Here is a 21,269-nt window from a genome sequence, read left to right as displayed (position 1 = left end):
TGCTGTCAAATGAGGTCTCTCCACAGAAGCTGTTTTTTATTGAATTTTTTTAAGCTGCTTGGCACCATAAAATCTTGAAAGTATTTTCATTAAAAAAAAAAAATTATTTTGATTTCTAAGCCCAGCCAAAAAACCTGTCCTTGGACTATGGCAGAATCTATGGTGTAAAAGATTTTCAAAATCAAAACATTGCCAAGTCTCACTGAAATTAACCAGGGAATTCATTCGAGTATCTGCTTCCAAGAGTGCATGTAAATCTGCCAAGTGCTACTCTTCTCTTTTGTTTACCTGCTGATGTTGCAGAAACAGGACATTATTAGAAACCCATTTTGCTATTGGAAATAGCAAAAATTTTTAAGTATGCATTTTCTAAGTCCTCATTACCTGCTGTTAATGCTCTTTTGAGTGACTCCTAGTTGAAAAATTAAGGCTCACATGGCTCCATCTTGCTCTGAATTTGGATATGGATCAGAATATTAAATACTTTAAAGTTCAGGTGTACATGGATGAAAGGTTTTGATTCCAACTACTAATAGTGTTATTAATTTAGCTTGAAGCTAATAACATAATTATTAATATGAATTCTGAATTTTCCAGCTGTTTGCCTCTCTTAAACTTTTAACACAATCCTGCCAATTTTGCACAAAGTTCATGAGAGTCCCTGTCATAAGTATGCTGGGATGCTGATGGATGTAGAACCTACTGTAAAAGGCAGTTGTGTTCTTTAGCTGTTAAAACAATTGCAATGCCTGGAGAAACCTTTTCTAAGGTGGGACAAGAAAACATTTCTGTTTAGCCTGGTGGCATGCAGCAATAGTGTTTTACTGTACTTGCCAGGGATACTAGAGCTGGATGAGATACCCTGTTTAATCTCCTTCCTACCCCTTTGAAGCCTGTGAGAAAGATTTGGTGATCTTTGGTAAATAATTGGTGGTTCAGGTTCCCAAAACTCATTTTTTTAAACTTGTGTGAAGGTGGATAAGGATGTAAGCAAAATTTTAAAAAAAGGTCCTTAAAATTTCCTTTGTATCATCTTGCTCATACAACATTTCCTCATCCTTTCAAATACATCCCTTTGCCCTTGATCTCCCAGCTCACCCAGCTGTAGGATGCCACAGTGTCCACTTGGGTTAAAGGGTTATCTCAGGCAGAGAGTTATCTAGATCTTTTTGCTGCTGTTATCTCAGATCTTCTGAAAGATGAGAGTTTCCAGAGTGATGGAAGCATCTTCTTCCTCGTGCCCCTTTCCCAGGGGAAGCCTGCCCTGCATTCCCTCCTCTCCCAGACACTGCTGACCTCTGCTGATGATGTAGGCACAAGACATAGATTCACTCCCCTTTGGACCAAAGCACAACATATTCTTGACAGGTGAAACCATGGTTTAGGTATATTGGGTTTGCATAGCAAGGATTTGGTGATGGGGACTACAAGGGTGTTTTCTGTGAGAAGCTGCCAGAAGCTGCTCCCATCCATGTCCAACAGAGCCAATGCCCGCTGGCTCCAAAACAGACCTGGCCCGGTCAGGGCCAAACTGCTCAGGGATAACAGGTTTAACAGGGAAAAACGGCTGTGCAGCAGAAGAAAGGAGAGAGCAGTAAAAAAAATGTGAGACAAACAACTCTTTAGACACCAAGGTCAGTGAAGGAAGATGGGGAGGCAGGAGGTGCTCCAGGTACCAGAGCTGGGATTCCCCTGCAGGCCCTGGTGCGGCCCGTGGGGAGGCAGCTGTGCCCCTGCAGCCCAGGGGGATCCATGAGGGAGCAGAGATCCACCTGCAGCCCTGGAGGAGCCCAGACCAAAGAAGAATGTGACCCTGTGGGGAGCTCATACTGGAGCAGGCCCCTGGCAGGACCTGTGCCCTGTGGATACAGGAGCCCCACTGCAGCAGGTTTGGTGGCAGGCTCTGTCACCCTGTGGGGACCTGCACTGGAGCAGTCTGTTCCTGAAGGACTGCACCCTGTGGAAGGGATCCACTCTGGAAAAGTTCATAAAGAACAGCAGCCTGTGGGTAGGAATCACTTTGGAGAAGGCCATGAGGGACTGTCTCATGTGGGACAGAACACATGCTGGAGCAGGGGAAGAGTGCAACAAGGAGGGAATGGCAGAGATGTGATGAACTGACTGCAGCTGCCATTCCCCCCCCTCTCTGTGCTGCTGGCAGTAAGAAAGTAGAGAGCTTGGGAGTAAAACTGAGCCCTGGAAAAACGGAGGGTGTGGGGAAAAGGTTTTTTAAAGTTTGGTTTCAGTTCTCATTATCCTTCCCTGATTTTAATTGGCAACAAATTAAAATAATTTCCCTAAGTTGCAGCTGTTTTACCTGTGACAGTAATTGATGAGTGATATCTCCCTGTCCTTATCTCAACCCCTGCTCCTTTCATCATATTTTTCTCAGCCTGTTTAGCCAGGGAACGGAGTGACAGAGGGATTTAGTGGGCACCACAGCTTATTCTTGATATAAGAAACCCAGGTTTTCAGTAACCTGAATTTGTGTTTCCATGTGTCTTCCATTTGTTTTCCCTGGGACTGCAGGAAACAGCAAAAGAATGCACAGGGATTGAGGATGTAGCATTCATTATCTCCTTGGCAAATCCATAATTTTCAACTAATCATTGTAACAGAACCATGTCAATATAACTATTGCACATATTAAAAAAAAAGAAATCTTATATTATTGAAAATTACTAAAAAAAAAAATTTAAATTTGTCGTGTGAAAATAAGCAAAACTTTTGTCTTCTACACCAGGAATAGAAATAGTATTAAAGTATTTGTCCATATGTTACCAGTTTAAGGCAGTTTGGCCTGATGGGATTTTTTGTTCCATATGAAGATGGTCTGTACATCTTAGCAAATTGTGTTTTGAGAGGTGAAAGGGAAGGGAAATTGCTCCTTTTGAGCAGTACAGGCTATCACAACATCTAATGAAGTGGATATTGGTTTTTCATTCTCCACAGCATGACCTCCCACAGTTTTCTGACCCACAGGTCCCATCTGCTAACAGCAAACTGTCACAGCTACAGGCATGAACACCGTCACAGTCATCACTGTTCTCACTGGCTCTGCCAATTTTGGATGTGTGGCACAGTATACCAACAGAGTTGTTCCTCTCTGTCCAAAACCTTTCTTGTATGTTGCTGTGCTCTCGTGAAAAGGGTTTGAATCCTGCAGTGTTGTTTGAGGTGATTCATTCTCTGAACCAGTGAGCTCCATTGCTCATTTGTTTTAGGAAATATTAGTCAAAGTTGTAACTGAGGAAGAGTTTACTTTTACCTACAGCTCTTGCAGAAGTAGAAGCTTTGAAATCCAGACTGAAAAGCTGCTCATCCTTTGCTTCTCATACATTTTGCAGTTTCTTTTTCGACTTCTTTTGAGCCCAAAACTGAAAGCTGAATTCTTTTCAATCTTTGGCACACTTAATAAAAGCTAAAAAGTTATTTAAAATGAGAGAGAAGAGAATCCTCATTCATCTTTCCAACCATGCAGTTGGAGCGCATTCTTTGGAAATTACCTTTTTTTATGTCGCAATTTTTGTGTCTTTTTTATCAATTTTTTTTCCAATTTAAGTGTCTTGTACATCTTTTAGAGTCCTTCTGATTAAGGGAAAGGTTGCTGGGAGAACCACAGTTTTCTGCATCGCTTGCCATTAAAGCATATCTGTACCTGCCTTGCTTGGCAAAAGTGCTTGTCTCTCGACCAGAATTTCAAGTAAAAAAATTTTGTCTGGATGAGAGGATGTAGCAGGGCTTAATTAAGTATCTGTGTGATTAGTAAGAAATACTCTGCAAAAAACCACAGAAGCTGAAATGGTGAGATTATTCCTTCAGTGAAGATCTTCTTGTCTGATGTTTTTTGGGAAAAACACTTGTTTTAGTTCTCTGTTATTCCAGTTTCAGACAAAATTTGGTATTCTTTCACTTCAGCTGAAGCAAATGTAAGAAATTAATTAGCATAAAGCTAAAGATATATCAAAGGCTAAGGTGATGGGGAATGGCTGGAAGGTTGAAGGTTCCTGTGTTCAGGCACAGCAGATGATTTTACACTCAAGAAGAACACCTGCCAAGTCCACGTCAGTGTGGTGCTAGTGCTAGTTCTTAGGGTTGTTTATTATAATGTGAAGTCAATTTGAAGCTCATTGTGCTGGTAGATTACAGATGCTCCTTTTTCTGCATTCCTTTTGAAGTGGGTGTTATTTAAGGTTATTGGTCTTTCATGAGTAGAAAGATACAAAGTTATGGGTACTTGCTTTAAAATTGATGTCTGTGAGGCAGAGCTCTGGTAGCTGTGTGATTACCAACACGGTGTCACTTTATGGCAGTTCCCCTGAATGAAGTGTTCTCCTGGGTGCCCTGTGTTTCCTGCACATAAATTCTAGAATTTCATATTTGTTGTAGGAAGCAGTAGAGGGGAGAAGAGACTGAATGGAGACAAGACTTTGAGAGAGAAAAAAAAATTATGTAGGCAAATGCTCTGTTGGTTTTCTTATATCCTGAATCTGCTAAGGGCTAAAAACTAATTGCAAATTGAGGGTGGAGGATGTATGGCAGTTCTCAGGACCAGGGCATTAGTTAGAGTAAGCCACCCAGGCCTGTGCGTAAATACAGTGTGTGGTTAAGCCATTGGAAATACATTTCCTGTGCAGAGCATCATGGATTCCATGCTCCAGCCTGTGCTTCTTGCACCTTTTCTCTTGTATGTCTGCAACTTGTTCATTTGGAACGGAAGTTTTTCACAGCAGGAGACTGCTTCTTGATACATTCCCAGAGCATCTAATTCAGTGCAGCACCTGTGTTAATAGCAGCTCTGGCATTCTTATCACACCAGCTGGTCATAGAAGGATTCTTCCAGCTGCTTCTTCCCAATTAAGTTAAAAATAGGTGAAAGTGGCCTGTGGTTGTAGTTCATCTCATTTCATTCTATTTACTTTTTTAATTTTCTTAAGCCTGCTATTTGATAAGTGAAGGAAAGTTTAATTCTGAATCTCTTCATAGTGTATTTAATTTTTGTTTACTATTTGCTTTGGAGAGAGTCTGGAAAGTGAAACTAATAATGATAGAGAATGATGAACTGAACTGTTACCTTGCATAGAGATCAGAGCTGGTCTGATGGGGGTTGGCATGACACAGGAGTGGCAGGGAGTAAATAACAAAAACAAGCAAATAAACGAACAAAGATAAGGCATTATTAATGGAGAGTGCATGTAGTTCTGAATAATTTAAGTCAAAAAATTTATAAGTAAACAAGGCAGAAAATAGCAGAGAGGAAGCATTACCCATTTTTATACACAGAATTAATTACTTCTCTAAGAGACTGGTTCAGACGTGCAAAATGTACTTTTTCTTAAGTTCTGGTTCTGGCACAGACCAGCAAGGCTCTTCGTTCTCCTGGAACAAAGGCAGGAGTATTGCAAATGCAGCCTTTGTGTCCTGGGTACCACCAATGGACAAAATGGGTTTTTTCAATCCCCTGAAATACAGGAACGTGGAGGGGAACTGAGTACTGAAATTAAGGTACAATGAATTATTTTCCATTCATTTAAGGCACTTTTTGTAAGTAGAGCTATTTATGGGGGTTTCTTTGACTGAGAGAATATAATAATCTAAAAATAATTACCTTGTGAGAAAAGCAGGAACAAATTAATCTCAATTCTGCATTTGATCCTTGTACAATAGGTAATAGAGTGATAAAACTGGTGTGAAAAAACACTGCAGTAGCGTGTCAAGCTGTTTTTTATTCCATTGCAGGTAACTGTAAGGGATAATATTTGAAACTAGATGACAAGCATTATCACATATCATTTAGCAATGGAGAAATGAGATAGGATCAAAGCTGGAAAATTGAAGTCCTTGGGAACAGTAAGAAAAGAGAAGAATTCAGAAGAACTCTGGGTTCCTTAGAGCTGGTCAACTGTTGTTGTAAAGAGATCCAACACTTCATTACATTGCAAAGCATGTGCTGAAGTCTGTGTGTCTGGAGAACAGCTTATAAGTCTTAGCCTTTTCTTGGTCACTGTCATAGGAACTCAATCTATCATTAGAAGGTCCAGCTTGTGCTGCTGGTGATGTACTCTCTTGTCTCTGGCATTATTTTATAGCTAGTACTAATGGTACATGATAGGAGCTTCAGCAAAACAAGCTTGAAGTTAGTTTTATTATCCTGAGTTACACATAGTAGATTTTTGGGGATATAGAGTTTAGTTCACTCTGATTTTAGGGCAGTTGTTCTCACCATTGCACATGCGTTTTCTCCATAGAGGAGCCAAACACCCTCAAATGCGGGAGGACAGGCATTGTCTTTATGCATTGCTGCAGTGCTGTGGTGGTTTGGGAAGCTCACAGATGACTTATGCTCACAACAAAAGCCCTTCCTTCCCTGTTCAGACTTTTACATCCAGATTGTTAACATTTAGTCTTGGTTATCCAGTATAAGTGATGATTCAGCCATTCTCTTTCATATCCCACCAGACTCTATTGCTCTTGCCAAAACGGACTAAGTGATAAAGGAGGATGGTTCCTTTATTGTTATTTTTTAAAGTTTTATTTTTTCAGTTTCTGGTTTTGGCATTTCATGTTCTTTTCTTCATCCTATGAGACTGTTGCCTGTTAGATTGCTTTATTAAATGGTTCTCTTGTCTTTTCAGTGTTTTTAATAGTTTCCTTTCTATTTAGACTCCAGATATTTTCAGATTTAACTTGAAATTCCCTGTAAATTTATAGGTTCTTTCCTCATCAGATTAAAGAATCCCATGGCTGACTTTGAAAATGAAAATATGGTGGATTATATTTGATCTTCCTCCAAACAGTGTTCATCTTTTCCCCCTAACATCAATGTGTCCAAGCATGCCACCTTTTATTTTCTGCTCTCAGAACTAAACACTTTGAGAAAACATTAACAAAATGTTCAGGCCTCAGGAAGTCAGATGAGACTCCTCATTTTACTCTTCAGATTAGAACTAGAACCCTTCTTACAAGTTTCAGAAGGTTTTTCTAATTCCAACAGCGAGGCGATCTGCTTGGGAACTAACAATTCTGAAAGGGGTTTTTAAAAAAAAGGTAACAGAACCATAATCCCAAAAAATTTTTACATGTTGTTCTTAAAACAGATTTGAAACGATTAAGTTGCAGTGCTCTAGCGAATGAAAGTGTTGGAGCTTAATGCATACCAACAGTAAAAGGCAATGTTGCGTGTTAAGGGATCTACCATCTTCTGGCTTCACAATGATGAAGGATTAGTGCAATGCCTTCTCAAAAAGCACTCAGATCCAAGTGCAGGGGAAGGTTTTTTACTTTCTGGGGAAATCCCACAATACAAAATGTTTCCAACACTTTTATGTAAATTCCCCCCACACCTCTTAAGGGGGAGCTACCCAAAACAGGGATTCTCCAAATTATTTTTAAAACCTCAGCAGTAAATAATTGGCACAGTATGATACTGTCTGGACAAGCATTTTGTCACTTCATGTTGTTTCAAATTGTCTGTTCTCATTGTGCTTTAGCACAATCATATAATCGATCTAATTGGTTATATGATCATCGTTTAGACATATGACCTTGTTAAATCCTTCCCCAACAGATTAAATTGCTGGGCAATTAACAGGATTTGAGGCTCTCCATAATCTTCATGCTGTCTACACGTGCACAAGGATAAGTGAATTTAAGTAATTAAAAACTTCCATATTTCTCAGTTTTGTGTAAATTTTATTTTTCTATATTTTTCATGTTATTATTTTCTTTCCCTTTTTAGGTACTACATAGAAATGGCTTTATGGATCTGGCCACTGACCATCTTGAGCTGTTTTTGCATCACCTTATCCAGAAATGAGGAACTGAAATTTTTTCAGAGTGCTACAGAGCTAAATCATCTAACAGTGGATAATGACACTGGGATAATCTATTTGGGAGTGGTAAATGCGCTGTATCAGCTTACAGAAAACCTGGAAGTAATCAGATCTGTAGAAACAGGTCCAAGAAAGGACAACAAAAAATGCACACCTCCCATTGATGAAAATCAATGTAAAGAGGCCGTACTGACTGACAATTACAACAAATTGCTGTTGCTGAACAAGGTGGATAATACAACTGTGGTATGTGGAAGCCTTTTCAAGGGAATCTGTGCCATCAGAGATCTACAAAACATCAGCGATGAGAAGTACTATGTGGACAGCAGTGGAGAAAAGTCCTTTGTGGCCAGCAACGATGAGAATGTATCCACTGTGGGACTGATCACTTCCTTGAATAACGATCGGGTGCTGTTTGTTGGGAAAGGGAATGGACCAAATGACAATGGCATCATAATCAGCACTCGGCAGCTTTATGCCAGGGATGGGAAAGACATTTTTGAAATGTATACAGACTCAGCAGCTGTTAAGTCAGCTTATCACTCATCAAGCACACAGCAATTTGTGGCAGTTTTTGAGGATAAAAATTATGTTTATTTTATTTTTAATCAGCAAGAGAAACAACCTGTCAACAACCGCACACTGATTGCACGTCTGTGCAAGGACGATGCCCATTATTATTCCTACTTTGAAATGGACTTGGGTTGCAAAGATGATGATGATGGTGCCTATGACCACTGTCATTCTGCTTACGTCACTACCCCTGGAAAAGAACTGGCTGAGAGCATGGCTCAGCAGGGACAACCTGCAGATATTCCCTCAGATGACAAAGTTCTTCTTGCACTCTTCAGCAAAGTAAACAAAGATGACGGCTCTTTAAAATCTGCCATGTGTGTGTTTTCCTTGCGGCAGATCAATGAAAAGATGGAAAAAAACCGGAACGATTGCTACACTAAAAAGAATACCAGCTCATTTTACAAACTTTTTTCAGCAGAAAACCCGTGTGCATTACATGGACTGGTAATATGAATACTATTAATATTAGTTTTAGAATCGGTGTTAAGGTTTGTGGAAAATATACAACTACATGTTTTAGGGTGGCTTTGAGCTAAACTGTATTGATGACTGAAAACTCAGTAGATGAATTCACAATAGAAATGAAATGTGGGGGTGTTGTGGACCAGGTTAAGTAAGAAGTGACAAAATTTTGAGTGTCTTAAAAAGGATTTGATGTTTTCTCAAAGATAAGTGTTGCTTTTCTAAATGCATTTTTTTTAAGGGCTCCTTTTGGTATAGGAGTTATTGAGTCAAATGCAGGGATTTTTTACATCCATGATCAGCTTTGGGGTAATCACTGTAGACAATTGTAGTTTCAGTCAGTGTATTTACAATGCTCTTAAATAGTATTAAGACTCTTTTAAATGGTATCTATAATTCAGCATTTTTTCTCACTTGTATTTGTATCGTTAGACAACTGAAATACCCAGATTTCCTGTATTCAGGTGGTGTTCATGTTTTGGTGTGGCTCAAAACACTTGTATAGCATGACAACCATCTTTTTATGGCCTGTCATTACCTTGACTATAAGGTTTTTGAAGAGTACTGTTACAACCATTCAGTTACTGTTCTTCAATCTATGGCTGTATCTAAGAGGCAGTTTTGAGCATTTCTGTTGGCTTTATGATTGTTTTGCCCGCATCACTGTATTCCCAAGCCTCACTTGTGCATGCCACTCATTCATTACTGCAGCCAACCCTAAAATGGGTTGAGAAATTGAATCATCTTAAAAATAACTCAGCTTTTAAGAGGATGTCTTAATATCTCAGCCTAAGCAAGGTACACACTTGCTTAAGCAGCTGTTTGAGCACAACTTGTGAAGTGGTGTGCTATAGTACAGGGAGAGGAGTGAACAGCTGGAGAGGGAGAGAAGAGATGGGGCATAGGAATACCTTTTTTGGTACTGACCCATAATTCTTCATCTTGTGAGACTGAAACCATCCCCCACACAGTAAGTCACTAGTGCTGATGAGTCAAAATTACACATTTTGCTTCAAACCACCAGTGTTACTTGCTGCAGTACCCTGCATATGGGGTGAGCATCAAACACAGAAATCCTGAATGTGACGAGTGGCCGTGGCTCCTGACAAAAATAAGATGTGGATTTCAGATCAGAAACATGGTTTTGTTACCAAATATAGCAGAAAAGGCAAGGTGTGAATGAACTTCCTTCTGGTAGCTCTTGCTGCCGCTCAGGATTAAAGCGTAGTGAAGAGGGAGTGTTTTGAAGTTCATGAGACTGTTGCCAGGGAGTTGCTATTTTATGGATTGCAGCAAAGTAAGAAACAAAGCAGCAATTAAAATAGCAGTCTTCAAGGCAAAGTTGGTTAAACCAGTCTCTATGACATGTTCATTATAATTAAACCAACTGGTTAATTTTTAAACCGCTGCTATTATGAAACAGAAAAAAACATTCTCTCCCTGTGTCTCCCGGAAAGTGAAAGCATGGAAGCAGTTCTCCATTAGCAGGCTGCTGTCTGATTACTGCATTTTGGCTGGGGGCAAATGCCTAGACAATCCATTTCTCTCTTCCTACTCTTCAGTGTCTGAGGGGTATTATATTGTCTAGTAATAGGGCTGCACTTCACTCTCAGCTAGGAATTAGTGATCTGCATGTTTAACATCACTCTATATTGCTGTTCCTTATTAGAACGCAAGCAAAAACTTCCCCTGTGGCTCCGAGCACCTGCCGTACCTCTTGGGCAGCAGGAACGGCGTTGTGGAGAGGCCGGTGCTGCAGAAGGAGGGGATGAACCTCACGGCCGTCACCGTGGCCGTGGAGAACGGGCACACCGTGGCCTTTCTGGGAACATCAGATGGGAAAATCCTGAAGGTAACCAACTGGGTTGGGAGACTGGAAGGTGTATATATAAAAGGTTATGAAAGTCAAAATGGGATTTACAAGATCTCATACTAGGAGCAAATTCTCATGGGGCTTGGTTTTTTTTCATCTCAAAGGAAAGATGCGTTATTTCCAATGTACCTCAGCTATGTGATACTCAGATTGAATTAGCATTGCCTGAATGACACTTTTCCTGAAGGATTACATACCTACTGAGAGCTTTATATAAACAGCCTTAGGTAATCTAACAGCTTTAGCCTTATCTCTATTCAAGCTCACACTGGTTTAAGAGCAACTTTTCATTTGGTAGTCATTCTAGCCATTCAGTGAATAGAAGTGGCAATAAAAAGCCCAAGCTGAAGCTCTGATAAATTCTGATTGTGTGGCACTCAAGGCTTCACATGTTTGTGGTGTTAAAATTTCAAGACTGCAACACCAAACACCTTCTTTTGCTTGAAGGAGAGTGATGGCCATGTCCAGCCTTAAACTTAGCGCTGCCAAGTCCCACCAAACCACATGGAAATTCATATGGATGTGGTGCTTAGATGCATGATTTAGTGGTGGACATGGTGATGCTAGTTTAGTGGTTGGATTCTGTAGTCTTGGAGGTATTTTCCAACCTTAGTGATTCTGTGGGTCTATGTCCCTAAGTCACACACCTCTATCTCTTTTAAATATCTTCAGGGATGGTGATTAACCAGTTGCCTGGGCAGCCTGTTCTAATGGTCAACAAACCTTCCTGTGAAGAAGTATTTCCCAATCTGAACCTCCCTGGCGCAAATTGAGGCCTTTCCCTCTTCCCTTCTTGCTTGCTTATTGTGAGAAGAGACCACCCCCACCTCACTGCAACCTCCATTTTGATAGTTGTAGAGAGTGTGTAGGTCTCCTCTGAGCCTCTCTTTCACCAGACTGAACACCCTACGCTGCTCCTCTTCAGACATGTCCTCCAGACCCTTCACCAGCTCTGTTGCCCTTCTCTTAATATTCTCCAGCATCTCAATGTCTTTCTTGAAGATTTGCCTTAGTCCTCCTTTTGTTCTTAATTTATTTTTAGAAACATTTTTAATGTATTTTACAGCAGTAGCCAGATATAATGATAGTTGTGGGGAAAAGGCAACATTAACCACCATTTTTTTTCTTCCTTCCACAAAATAGGTGTTCCTGTCATCCACTGCAGCTGAGTACAGCTCTCTTACTATCGAACCAAACAAGCCTGTAAAGAAGGACCTGGTCCTTGATCAAACCCAGGAAAATCTATATGTGATGACCACAGACAAGGTAATGTGTCCTGCTTGCATTAAGGACCCGTCCCTCTTTCACTTTCTCTGCAACTTAACCTGAGATATATACATTTTCCAGTTGTTCCTGGAAATTGCCCTATTTGGTGGGACTCCCCCCACTCTGTGTGTATGAAGACCTTTCTCAAGTCTAAGCTGATGGACTTGTTGTGACTCGGAGAACTGTAATGTCCTCTAATGATGCTTAGCAACAGGGAATAATGGGAAGTGAGATCCCCTCTGGAGCTGTCACACAGGCTCTGTGGGAGGGATGGAGTGGAAATGTTTGGCACCAGCACGACTCAGGGTCAGGCAGACCCAATGCTCAGTGTGGGATGTGTGGGTACCATTGGATGCTGTGGCTGCCATCAGATCCTTTCAAGGGCACCTCAGGACTCAGGATGCTCTCCTGATGTGCTCTCACTGACACGTCTGTAAAGCCACCAGTGGTTTTTGTGAGTCCTAGTGTCAAAAACTAAGAAGCAATGGAGAGAATTATATATTTGGGAAACACTTTCATTCAACCTTCTGCTAGAACTGGGTACAGTAGGAAAAGTTCAAGTTCACTAGGAAGGGCATGGGCCTTCTCTCCTGGGCCCCTTCTTTTTGCTGTGAGGTGAAGGCACAATGGAGGTCTGTAAAAAATGGGAGCAAAAAAAGCAAGTAGGAAATGAGAGGGATGCCAGATTCTCCTCCATCCCCAGGGGTAATCCTCTTCTGACACTTCTCTTTGTGGAGGCTGGAGCTGCCAGCCTCAAACACTTTGTTCAGCAGCTTTCCAGGACAAGGTGGGTGATGGGCTGTGACCATCTGCAGCCCTGCCAGTGACATGGAATGCAACATGGAAATGCTCTGCACCACTAACAGAGGGAGAATGAGGGGACTCAAAGAGAATGAAAGGAGAATATTTGGGAAGACAGTGCAAGAAAAATATTTTCTGGCTGTTTTTTAAAGGGATTGATATCAATTCCTGCTGCAGGAATGTTATAGCCTAGCTGAAGGTTTTTAGGCTAGAAACAACATTGGAAAAATGCCAGAAAAACAACTGGAAAAGCATTTAATAATATGACGGTGTGAGAGAGAGGTTACTTTTTTTCTTTCTTTTCAAGTTGTTTTTACTTCTCATTTGGCTTCTGTTCGGATTTGGAACACAGCTCCAAGCTTCAACATTGTCCACAAAACTCTGGGTGGCCTGGCCCCCCATTTGACAAGCTGGCACATTATTTAAAAGTCCCAAGGTCTGCACCAGGCTACTGTGTGTGCTGCTGAGCAATGCAAGGGAGAGCAGCAGCACTGAAGGAAGACAAGCTTTCTGATGACAGTCAGCTTAAATGGTAGAATTTAGAAAGACAGCAGACAACTTTTTTTCTGAGAAAACCTGCAAAAAAAAAAATCAATCACTACAAAACATTTAAATTTAGAATGCAGTAAATTTCTGCTGAAGAAAGGATTTTACTTAAATCTTTTCCAAGTAGCTCTCGTAGACACTGCAGTTTCTGAATAATGTGAATAATAGTTTTCTTTTACAAAACCTGTTTAGCTTAAATATGAATAGTTAAAGTTGTGAGCTCTGTAATGGCATTGCATTACTATCATTTCCAGGAGTTAATTACAGTGAGCAGTCCCACCCACTTTTAGAAGCAGATAGACAGGAGGAGAATGGAGGCCTTTGGAGCTGGGAGAAATAAGGTGACATAAGCAAGGGGGGAAGAATAAGAGATGAAATATGTACTTCTGGATGAAATATGTAACTTCTGGGTTATGGCTGTGGGTTGTGGGAATAGAGATATCAGAATCCTGATTTGTGTGTTTTAATGGTTAAAGGTAAACAATAAAGAACAACTGGCTGCACTGACAGGCATGCATGCTGCTGAGCTACCTGGCAGATGCAGACTGCCCCAACATTTAGAAATTAATTGCTTGGGCTCTGTGAGCACTTGAACGAAGTGGAAGTGGTGATGTGGTAGGTGATAACTTCTTTAAAAAGAAATCAGAGAAACATAGAAATCAGGGAAAAACAATACAGAGGTTAAGATCCATAGTGAGAATCAAGTTCTTCCTTTCCTGTTTCACCTTTCTCCCCTCTTTTCTCCCAGCTTCTGTTGTGGTGCCAAGAGCAGTGGGGGGTTTTGAGCAAATGCTTTCAGCAGTCAGTCCCCTCTGCTCCTAAAGTTTAAACAGAAAGCAGGAGAAACCCCTTGCACCTTCTTGTGGGACTTGGAAAGGAGCTTAGCACCTCTGTGCTGCTCATGCTGGTTCATTCCAAGTGTACATCACCGGTAGGATCCCAGATTCCTTAAGGTACTTAATGTATTTGGAGGAAAGCAGTCACTGTGGTAGTCACTTACCATGATCAAGCTTGTTTGCTTGTTTTACTTTTTAGCACTTTTTGATTTAGAGGGCCAACTTGCAAACCTCTAAAATTAATTTATTTGCATTTTGTAATTGGCTGTTAAAGGAGCTGGTTTTTTGAGTTTGGTTTCGGTTTGGTGAGGGTTTTTTTGTCATTAAGGTCACACGAAACTTGCTGAGACAGCAATCTCTAGGGCTTATTTATGCCTGCCAGAATGGTGAAACAAATATTTTGTCAAATAAAAAAAAATCATTGACTGAATATTACTTATGGGTACCAGTTAGTGAATGAGTGCCAGCGACGCAGCTCCAGTTAGCTAAAAAGAAGAGAATGCTGAAAAGGTAAACTCCTTTATTAATAAATGCAAGAAAATTGCACAATATTGACATTTTCCTTAACTGAGTCATTTTCTTTAACTCTCTGAATATGAAGAAAAGGCCAAACTCAGATTGTCAAAGTAACTTTGTAATTGCCAGTGAGATGAGACTAGCATTATTTTAAAATGAGACTATAAAGCCTACATCTCAGAGTTTCTGTTTCTATACTTTTTGTGCTCTTTAAAAGTAAAATGTAGTCATAAACTGGAAGATGTATGTCCTGTTTTCCTCTTGCATCATTGCAGCAGCATAGCTAAAAGGAATGGCTCTTCTTTCTGTGAGCCAAAGAAAACGTTGTTTATTCTCCACACTAAAGGAAATCAAAACTAGAAGCTGTACATTTACTGGGGGAATGAGACATGAGAACTGATGATGTTCTTTCCCCTGCTGCTTCCTGTCATAATTATTTCCATTTTATTTCGTGAATGTGTTCCATGGTGGAAGGTTATGCACGGAGAAGTGCAGTAACCCAAAACACCCTGGCTCTCTCACGCTTGCAGATTTTCTGAAATGCCTTCTGGCTGGAAGTGCATTTCCAAACAATGTCACCTCCATGGTAGTGATAGGGAGAGGAGAATATTCTCTTTAAAAAATGATCTAGCCAGTACCAAGTTAGTCTTTTGAAAGTATCCACCCTGCAGTAGCTGCTTCTTGAATTCAGAGCATCACTGATGCAGTTTCTATCCTGAGGTGCAGATTTCCACAAGTAATATAACTGGAGGAACCAAAAAGCTCAATTTTTGTAAACCTTGCTCATAATTCTTGATTATAACAATGTCCTACATTACTTTGAAGACAGATAATACTGGAGTGGGGAAAAAAAGCAGGAAAAAGTATGTGAATTTAGACTTTGTTAAGGGGGAAAAGAAAATATGTATAATATACTTAATATACTCAGGCTGAGCTCTGAGTATAATAATACAGCTGTCACAGGGAATGCGGCTGTACAGCTAAGTCCACAAATGTTTCCAGCTCCTTGTGCCACCTTCAGTTGATAGGTTTGCCTTGCTCGTGGTTTTCCAGGTGTACCGATTGCCCGTGCAGGACTGCCACAAGTACTCGGACTGTGAGAAGTGTGCCCAGGCGAGGGATCCCTACTGCGGCTGGTGTGTGCGGGAGGGCAGGTGAGTGCAGCCACTGCAGCTGCTCCAGCTCTGCCCTGTGCCCTGGGGACTGCTGGGCATGCTGATCCCAGCCCTTGGTGCTCACCCTTGTGCTCCTGGCAGTCATTTCATTTTATCACGCAGACGTTGATATCAATATTCTGTGCACACAAAAAATTCCCCGTTGACTTTTTCAGATTTGATTAGTTTGGGAAAATATATACTTTTCTGCTGGTACTGAGAATGATTATACATCTTCTAACTGTATGTTTTATCACTCCTTCAATTGTACAGTCACATGGTCTCCCAGAAAATAAAAATATGCTCCCTATTTCAGATTCAGAAACTACTGCGTGTATTTTAAGTACATCAGTAAAGTGTAAGAAAGAACATTAAAGACAAAAGTGTTCCATGTCTCAAACAGAGTGTATAGTTCAAATGCTGGTTTTACATAATCATCTATCAAGACGTGTAGCTACGGGGAACCCTCACCTGCCTGTAGGAGAGCAGAAAGTGACATTTTGCTGACTATCTGCAGAGGTTCACTGAATGAATATTCAAGCACATGTAAACTAGGACAGCACTGAACAGCCCTGGAATGTCTCTTCTTTACACTCTGCATTGATTAGAGTGCCGAGAGGGAAGAGCAGTCCTGCAGTTCTCTTTTTGACTACTAAGTTAATTAACCCCTTGGCATGAGTGGTTGGGAATTCGTGATTCTAACTTCTTGCTGTTGGAACAAAGAGGCTGTTTAATTATAATATGCAGATGAATTTCAGGCTTCTAGTTTCCAGCCTGAAAATGTGAACTATCGCATTAGGTTACCTATCAGCCTGATGTAGCATAATGTAGAGCACTGCAGAGAAATTTCTGAGGTGTGTGCAGGTTTATGTAATATACTGTAACTCCTCCAGCCTGGGGTTTCAGTTGCTGTGGATGAAACCTGAGAATTTGGAATGTAACCTCAAACTCCTCCTGGGCTGCTGGGAGTTGAAGGCTTTGGCATATATCATAAAAAAGGCAATTTTCCTTAGATTTCCCTTCAGGTTTCTGATATGACCACTGACCTCAATATCTCAAAATATTAATGGTTTCTGAGAAAAGGCAAACATGAATTTTCACATTTGCTAATATTATTTCCAAAGGGGAGAAAAAAGTGCTTCATTCTAAGTTTCAGTTCTGTCTCATGATTACACACACCACTTAGTAGTGTGTTTAGGGATGTATTATGTGAATGTTTACTCTGTATGTAAATAATTTGTTTAAAAGAGGTTTGACAGTGCTGTGCAACAGCTGCACTGCATTATAGCCCCTGATGAGTTAATAGTCAACTTTCTGCTACAGCAGACAGAGATACTCCAGCATTTTCTTTTACACTTTGCACAGAATGGAAAGAATACCCATGAGACTGCCCCCACCTCAACAAGCTTTTGTAGCCCCATGCAGCTTCTGTACTGCAGCATTTCTTCCTGTACTTGAGCTGGGAAAATCTTCTGGTGTTTTTGGTGGGGCTGCACAACTGCTCTTGTCTTCCACAACTGTGACACTGCCTTGGCAGAAAGAGGTTTTAAATACCGGCAGTTGTTAATGAAAACATTCCCTACAAAATAACATTTGCAGCAATTGGGTTACACAGAAGTTATCCACATGCTTGGATGCTCCCAGCAATACTTCTCTGTTGCATCTTGCTCTCTTGAGTGCTGTGTCTTATTAGTGGCAACACATAGGTATCTGCCATTTGACCTGCAGGAAAAAACAGTCTGTGCCCTCTCATTCAGGATGTTGTTACATATTGCAATGAAGATTATCAGCTTGATTTCAGATGGCTCCTCTGCCCCATGGTTCCTATGCTGTCACTGCCTGGATTTGGGTTGTCTGATTCAGGGTGCTGTCTAAAATAGTGTAGGCACTTGCTCTTGACATGTCAAACCATCAATTGTAATTGCACCACTAATTCTGTTAAAAACTTTCTAACCCCACTAGTCAATATTAAAGCAAATTTGTAGTCATCTTGAGTTGCAATGTCAGTCTCTAATTGTGAAATTGTTGCATAATTCAGAGAAAGAAGAATCCAGCTATAATACTGCCTTGGGTTTTGTTCCTTTTTTTTTTCAGGTGCACAAAGAAGGCAGACTGTGGTACAGCTGATAAGGAGAACCACTGGCTGTGGAGTCCAAGTGGCACATGTATGACTATCATTAGTGCAGACCCTCTAAATATGAGTCGCAGAGCTCCTGCTAAGGTATAACAGGATGATGATTTCCATAAATATTCTTGAAGCACGTTGATGTGACTACCAGAAATATGAATATCTGATTTCTTTATGCACAGTGGAGACTAGGAATAGGAGACTGTTTGGGTGTCTCAGTCTCTGTCATTTCTCACAGTGCTCTTTCTTGCCTGCTGCTCTTGCAGGTTGAGTTTCTGACCTGTGTAAACCAAAGTGATGCACTGGTATGGATGATAAAGCACTTACACTTACCTGAATATTATGAAAGTGTTGCACAGTGTTGTATAACCCATAAAAAGTAATTGGTAGGGGAGATTTCATGCTGCCCTTTCAGCTTACTTGGGCATGAACTTAGGTAAGCAGTGAAGCCATAAGATGTTGCTTTAAAATCAGCAGTGGATTTGCCTACACAGCAGATGCATGGAGAAGGTAAACTCAGCATGCAAAATTACTCTATGGCAACAAAACTATAAAACTGAGTTTTTGGAGTGTGGTCAGGGTGTCATAGCTTGCTGTAATTCCAAATGGGGCATGCCAGTGCAGACTGAGTGCTTCCTGGGGGTGTTCAACAAGTAAAATCAATAAAATGGCTTTAAATTCCTCTTAATCAGGAATAAAGAAACTTTATTTCAAGTCACTTCAATCCCACTTCTAAATTATGTAAACAGCATTGTGTTAAGGCCATTTCTATGCTGAATAAAAATATTAGTAGAGAATAACTGCTTTCAGTGAGAAAGGGATAATTGTCTTTTCTACTGGCAATACAAAATGGAAAGTTAGACTGTGTAATTAACACACTTGAAACATTAAGTCAAGAACAAGATCCCAAATTTCAACTTAATTTTCTGTTTCCTTGTTATGTTTTCCCATCTTATTTAGTTATTTTTAGTTTCTCAAATGCTTTCTTTCTCTGAGGAAGATAAGATCTCATCACCATTCAGAAATCCTTTCTCAGTATTGGATTTTTTGCATTTGCATGGAGTCTTGAGGAAGGCACTTTTTGTTTATCCCTTTCAAACTCCACCATTTCCAGCCTATCCAGTTCTGTTTCCATTATTCACTAAGAACACCTAAGGTTAATGTAATATTAATTAATTTTGTCAGAGTTTAAGTGTTAACCACTCTGTTTACTGTTGCTAAACTGGATGCTGAGGACAAAAGGTTTTGGGTGTGTCTGTACAGACAATTTTGTTCTGGTCTAATGCATTGACAGGACAAGAGGTTTTTGTATCAGTCTGATTCAACAAAGACCCAGCCTCAAAAGACTGGTAGGGGTTTAAGGAGAAAAGATTAATAGATGGGAAGAAGTAAAAATTGAAAAGGAGAGCCATGTTCTGTGATGCTGGCTAAAATATCACCTTTGAAATTGAAATTTTCCAAGTCTTACTGGGTCTTGGCTCATTTGTTCCAAATATTTTACCACTTTAAAATTTTATTTCCAGGTGGAACTGACTGTAAGTCCCATGCCAACTTTGACTGAGAGTGACAAGGTTTGCTGTACCTTTGGTGAAACAGTGCATTCTGCTCAATTGAAAGATGGGGTTATTATCTGTGATCCCCCTGATATAATTCCTCCAACACCAAAACATCAAGGTAAAGAAATATTGCTACCCTACATGGATAATAAGAGAAAAGAACTAGACTGTTGTTTCCAATGTTATGCTCTTATATGAGGTGCCTACAAAATGGGGTTTTTCCCTGTACCATTTTCTGTGTTCCTGTTCTGGTGGCCTGGAAAGGCCCAGGGAATTCCCAGGGATGGCCTTGGAGAGCCGACGCTTCAAAGGACGAGGAGAGACTTCTGATCTTGTCTCGGTCTTGGTGTTTATTAATTGTTTATCTAAAAGATTTTCTTTCAGCCCGACAGAGGTCTGCACAGCAAGTCAGCCATGGGCACACTGCCCAAGCCCCCGGGCGGTCACTTATCTTTATACTCTAAGTTACGTGTACAAGATTTATCATTTTTCTCCAATACTTTCTACCCTTATTAACCGGTGCACTTTTAGTAATGACCAATCCCAAAGTGCCACCACCACCACAGAAGATGGAGGCCAAGAAGAAGAAGAAGAAGGACAGGACACGCCCCAATTCCTCCATCTTACTTCTTTAGACCCCCCTGTACCAAAATCCTAAACCCTGTGTTTTACACTTTAACTAACTTATCCCTTCACCATTCACCCAGTGAATTCCTCCCAGTCCTCATATAGGTCTCATCTCCTGTGTAGGATCAAAATCCTGCCACCAGACACTTCTGGCAACATTCCAGGATTCCCGAGCCCCCCAAGGGTGGTCTCGGCCTCTCTGCACCTCCATCCTGAGGTGCTGAGATCCCACATTTCCCCTTCCAGTCCTTTTCCCCAAATAATCTGTTGCTGAACTGTCAGTTTGCTCAAACTTTTTCTGTTGATATATTTACAAGCTGTGGCATTCCCAGGATTTCTGCTGGGAACCTGAAACAGTAGCTTGGGAGAGACAGAGACATGGAGTCAGAGAGATGTTATTCTGTGTCCCAAACAAACAAAACCCAGTTACCTAGTCTAAGCCTAAGCACTCTGACTTGTGGGGAGAGAAGGGATTTCTACCTGCTTCAGCTATGAAGGAATTTGTGTCTGACTTCTTAGTTTTGCTCTGGTCAACAATACTTCAGTGGCTTTTTTCTGGTTCATGTTACAAGCCTATCCTTCCTAGCATCCAGCCCTCTGCCTCTTCTTCTGTGTGTCCTGCAACCTCTGCAGCAGTAAGCCTGATGGAAAAATACTTCATCATATAATTAAAGACTGCACCATTGTTCTGAAGCACTGATTATAGGCCTGAGGTCTGTTGCCAGCCATAATTCTGTGCAGTTTCCTAGACAGTGTTTTGTTCATGCCATGGTTCATACATCTTGATGCATAAACACATGGAATGAAACTCATTACACAACACTGTTTATTATGTATCAAGTTTAAAAATCTGAAGAGAAATAACAAGCAAAAAACATGTGCTCTTGCAGCTTACAGACATACCCCTGAGGATAAGTCTTTTATATGCATTTTAACAGTCATGAACTGTCAAAGTGGTACTTGGAAGCACTTTTTAAGATAAGTTTCAATTCTCTTAAGGCTGAAACAGGTAAAAATCTAATTTTAGTTGCAGGGAGAGTAATTACATTAAAATCTCATTATTGAATTTTACACTAGCTGGAGTATATTGTGGTAT

The 21,269-nt window shown here is 40.6% G+C and overlaps 1 protein-coding gene across 5 annotated transcripts in view; it reads left to right on the top strand.

Annotated features, from left to right (window-relative positions):
• PLXNB2 (plexin B2) overlaps positions 1–21,269 on the top strand; it is a 251,608-nt gene that overhangs the window by 164,997 nt on the left and 65,342 nt on the right. For 4 of the 5 annotated variants that reach the window (XM_059471795.1, XM_059471796.1, XM_059471794.1 and 1 more), the window contains exons 5-10: positions 7,739–8,852; positions 10,540–10,722; positions 11,887–12,009; positions 15,762–15,862; positions 17,957–18,083; positions 19,514–19,664. In XM_059471795.1, coding sequence (XP_059327778.1) covers positions 7,739–8,852; positions 10,540–10,722; positions 11,887–12,009; positions 15,762–15,862; positions 17,957–18,083; positions 19,514–19,664 — 1,799 coding nt within the window. Of the gene's footprint in view, positions 1–7,578; positions 7,653–7,738; positions 8,853–10,539; positions 10,723–11,886; positions 12,010–15,761; positions 15,863–17,956; positions 18,084–19,513; positions 19,665–21,269 lie in introns of those variants that run through there. The other variant, XM_059471798.1, reaches the window with a different exon arrangement.

The sequence above is a fragment of the Ammospiza nelsoni genome, chromosome 5, assembly GCF_027579445.1.
Source record: "Ammospiza nelsoni isolate bAmmNel1 chromosome 5, bAmmNel1.pri, whole genome shotgun sequence".
Taxonomy (NCBI): domain Eukaryota; kingdom Metazoa; phylum Chordata; class Aves; order Passeriformes; family Passerellidae; genus Ammospiza; species Ammospiza nelsoni.
Note: the sequence above shows the minus strand (reverse complement) of the source record. Positions and strands in the feature narration are given on the sequence as shown.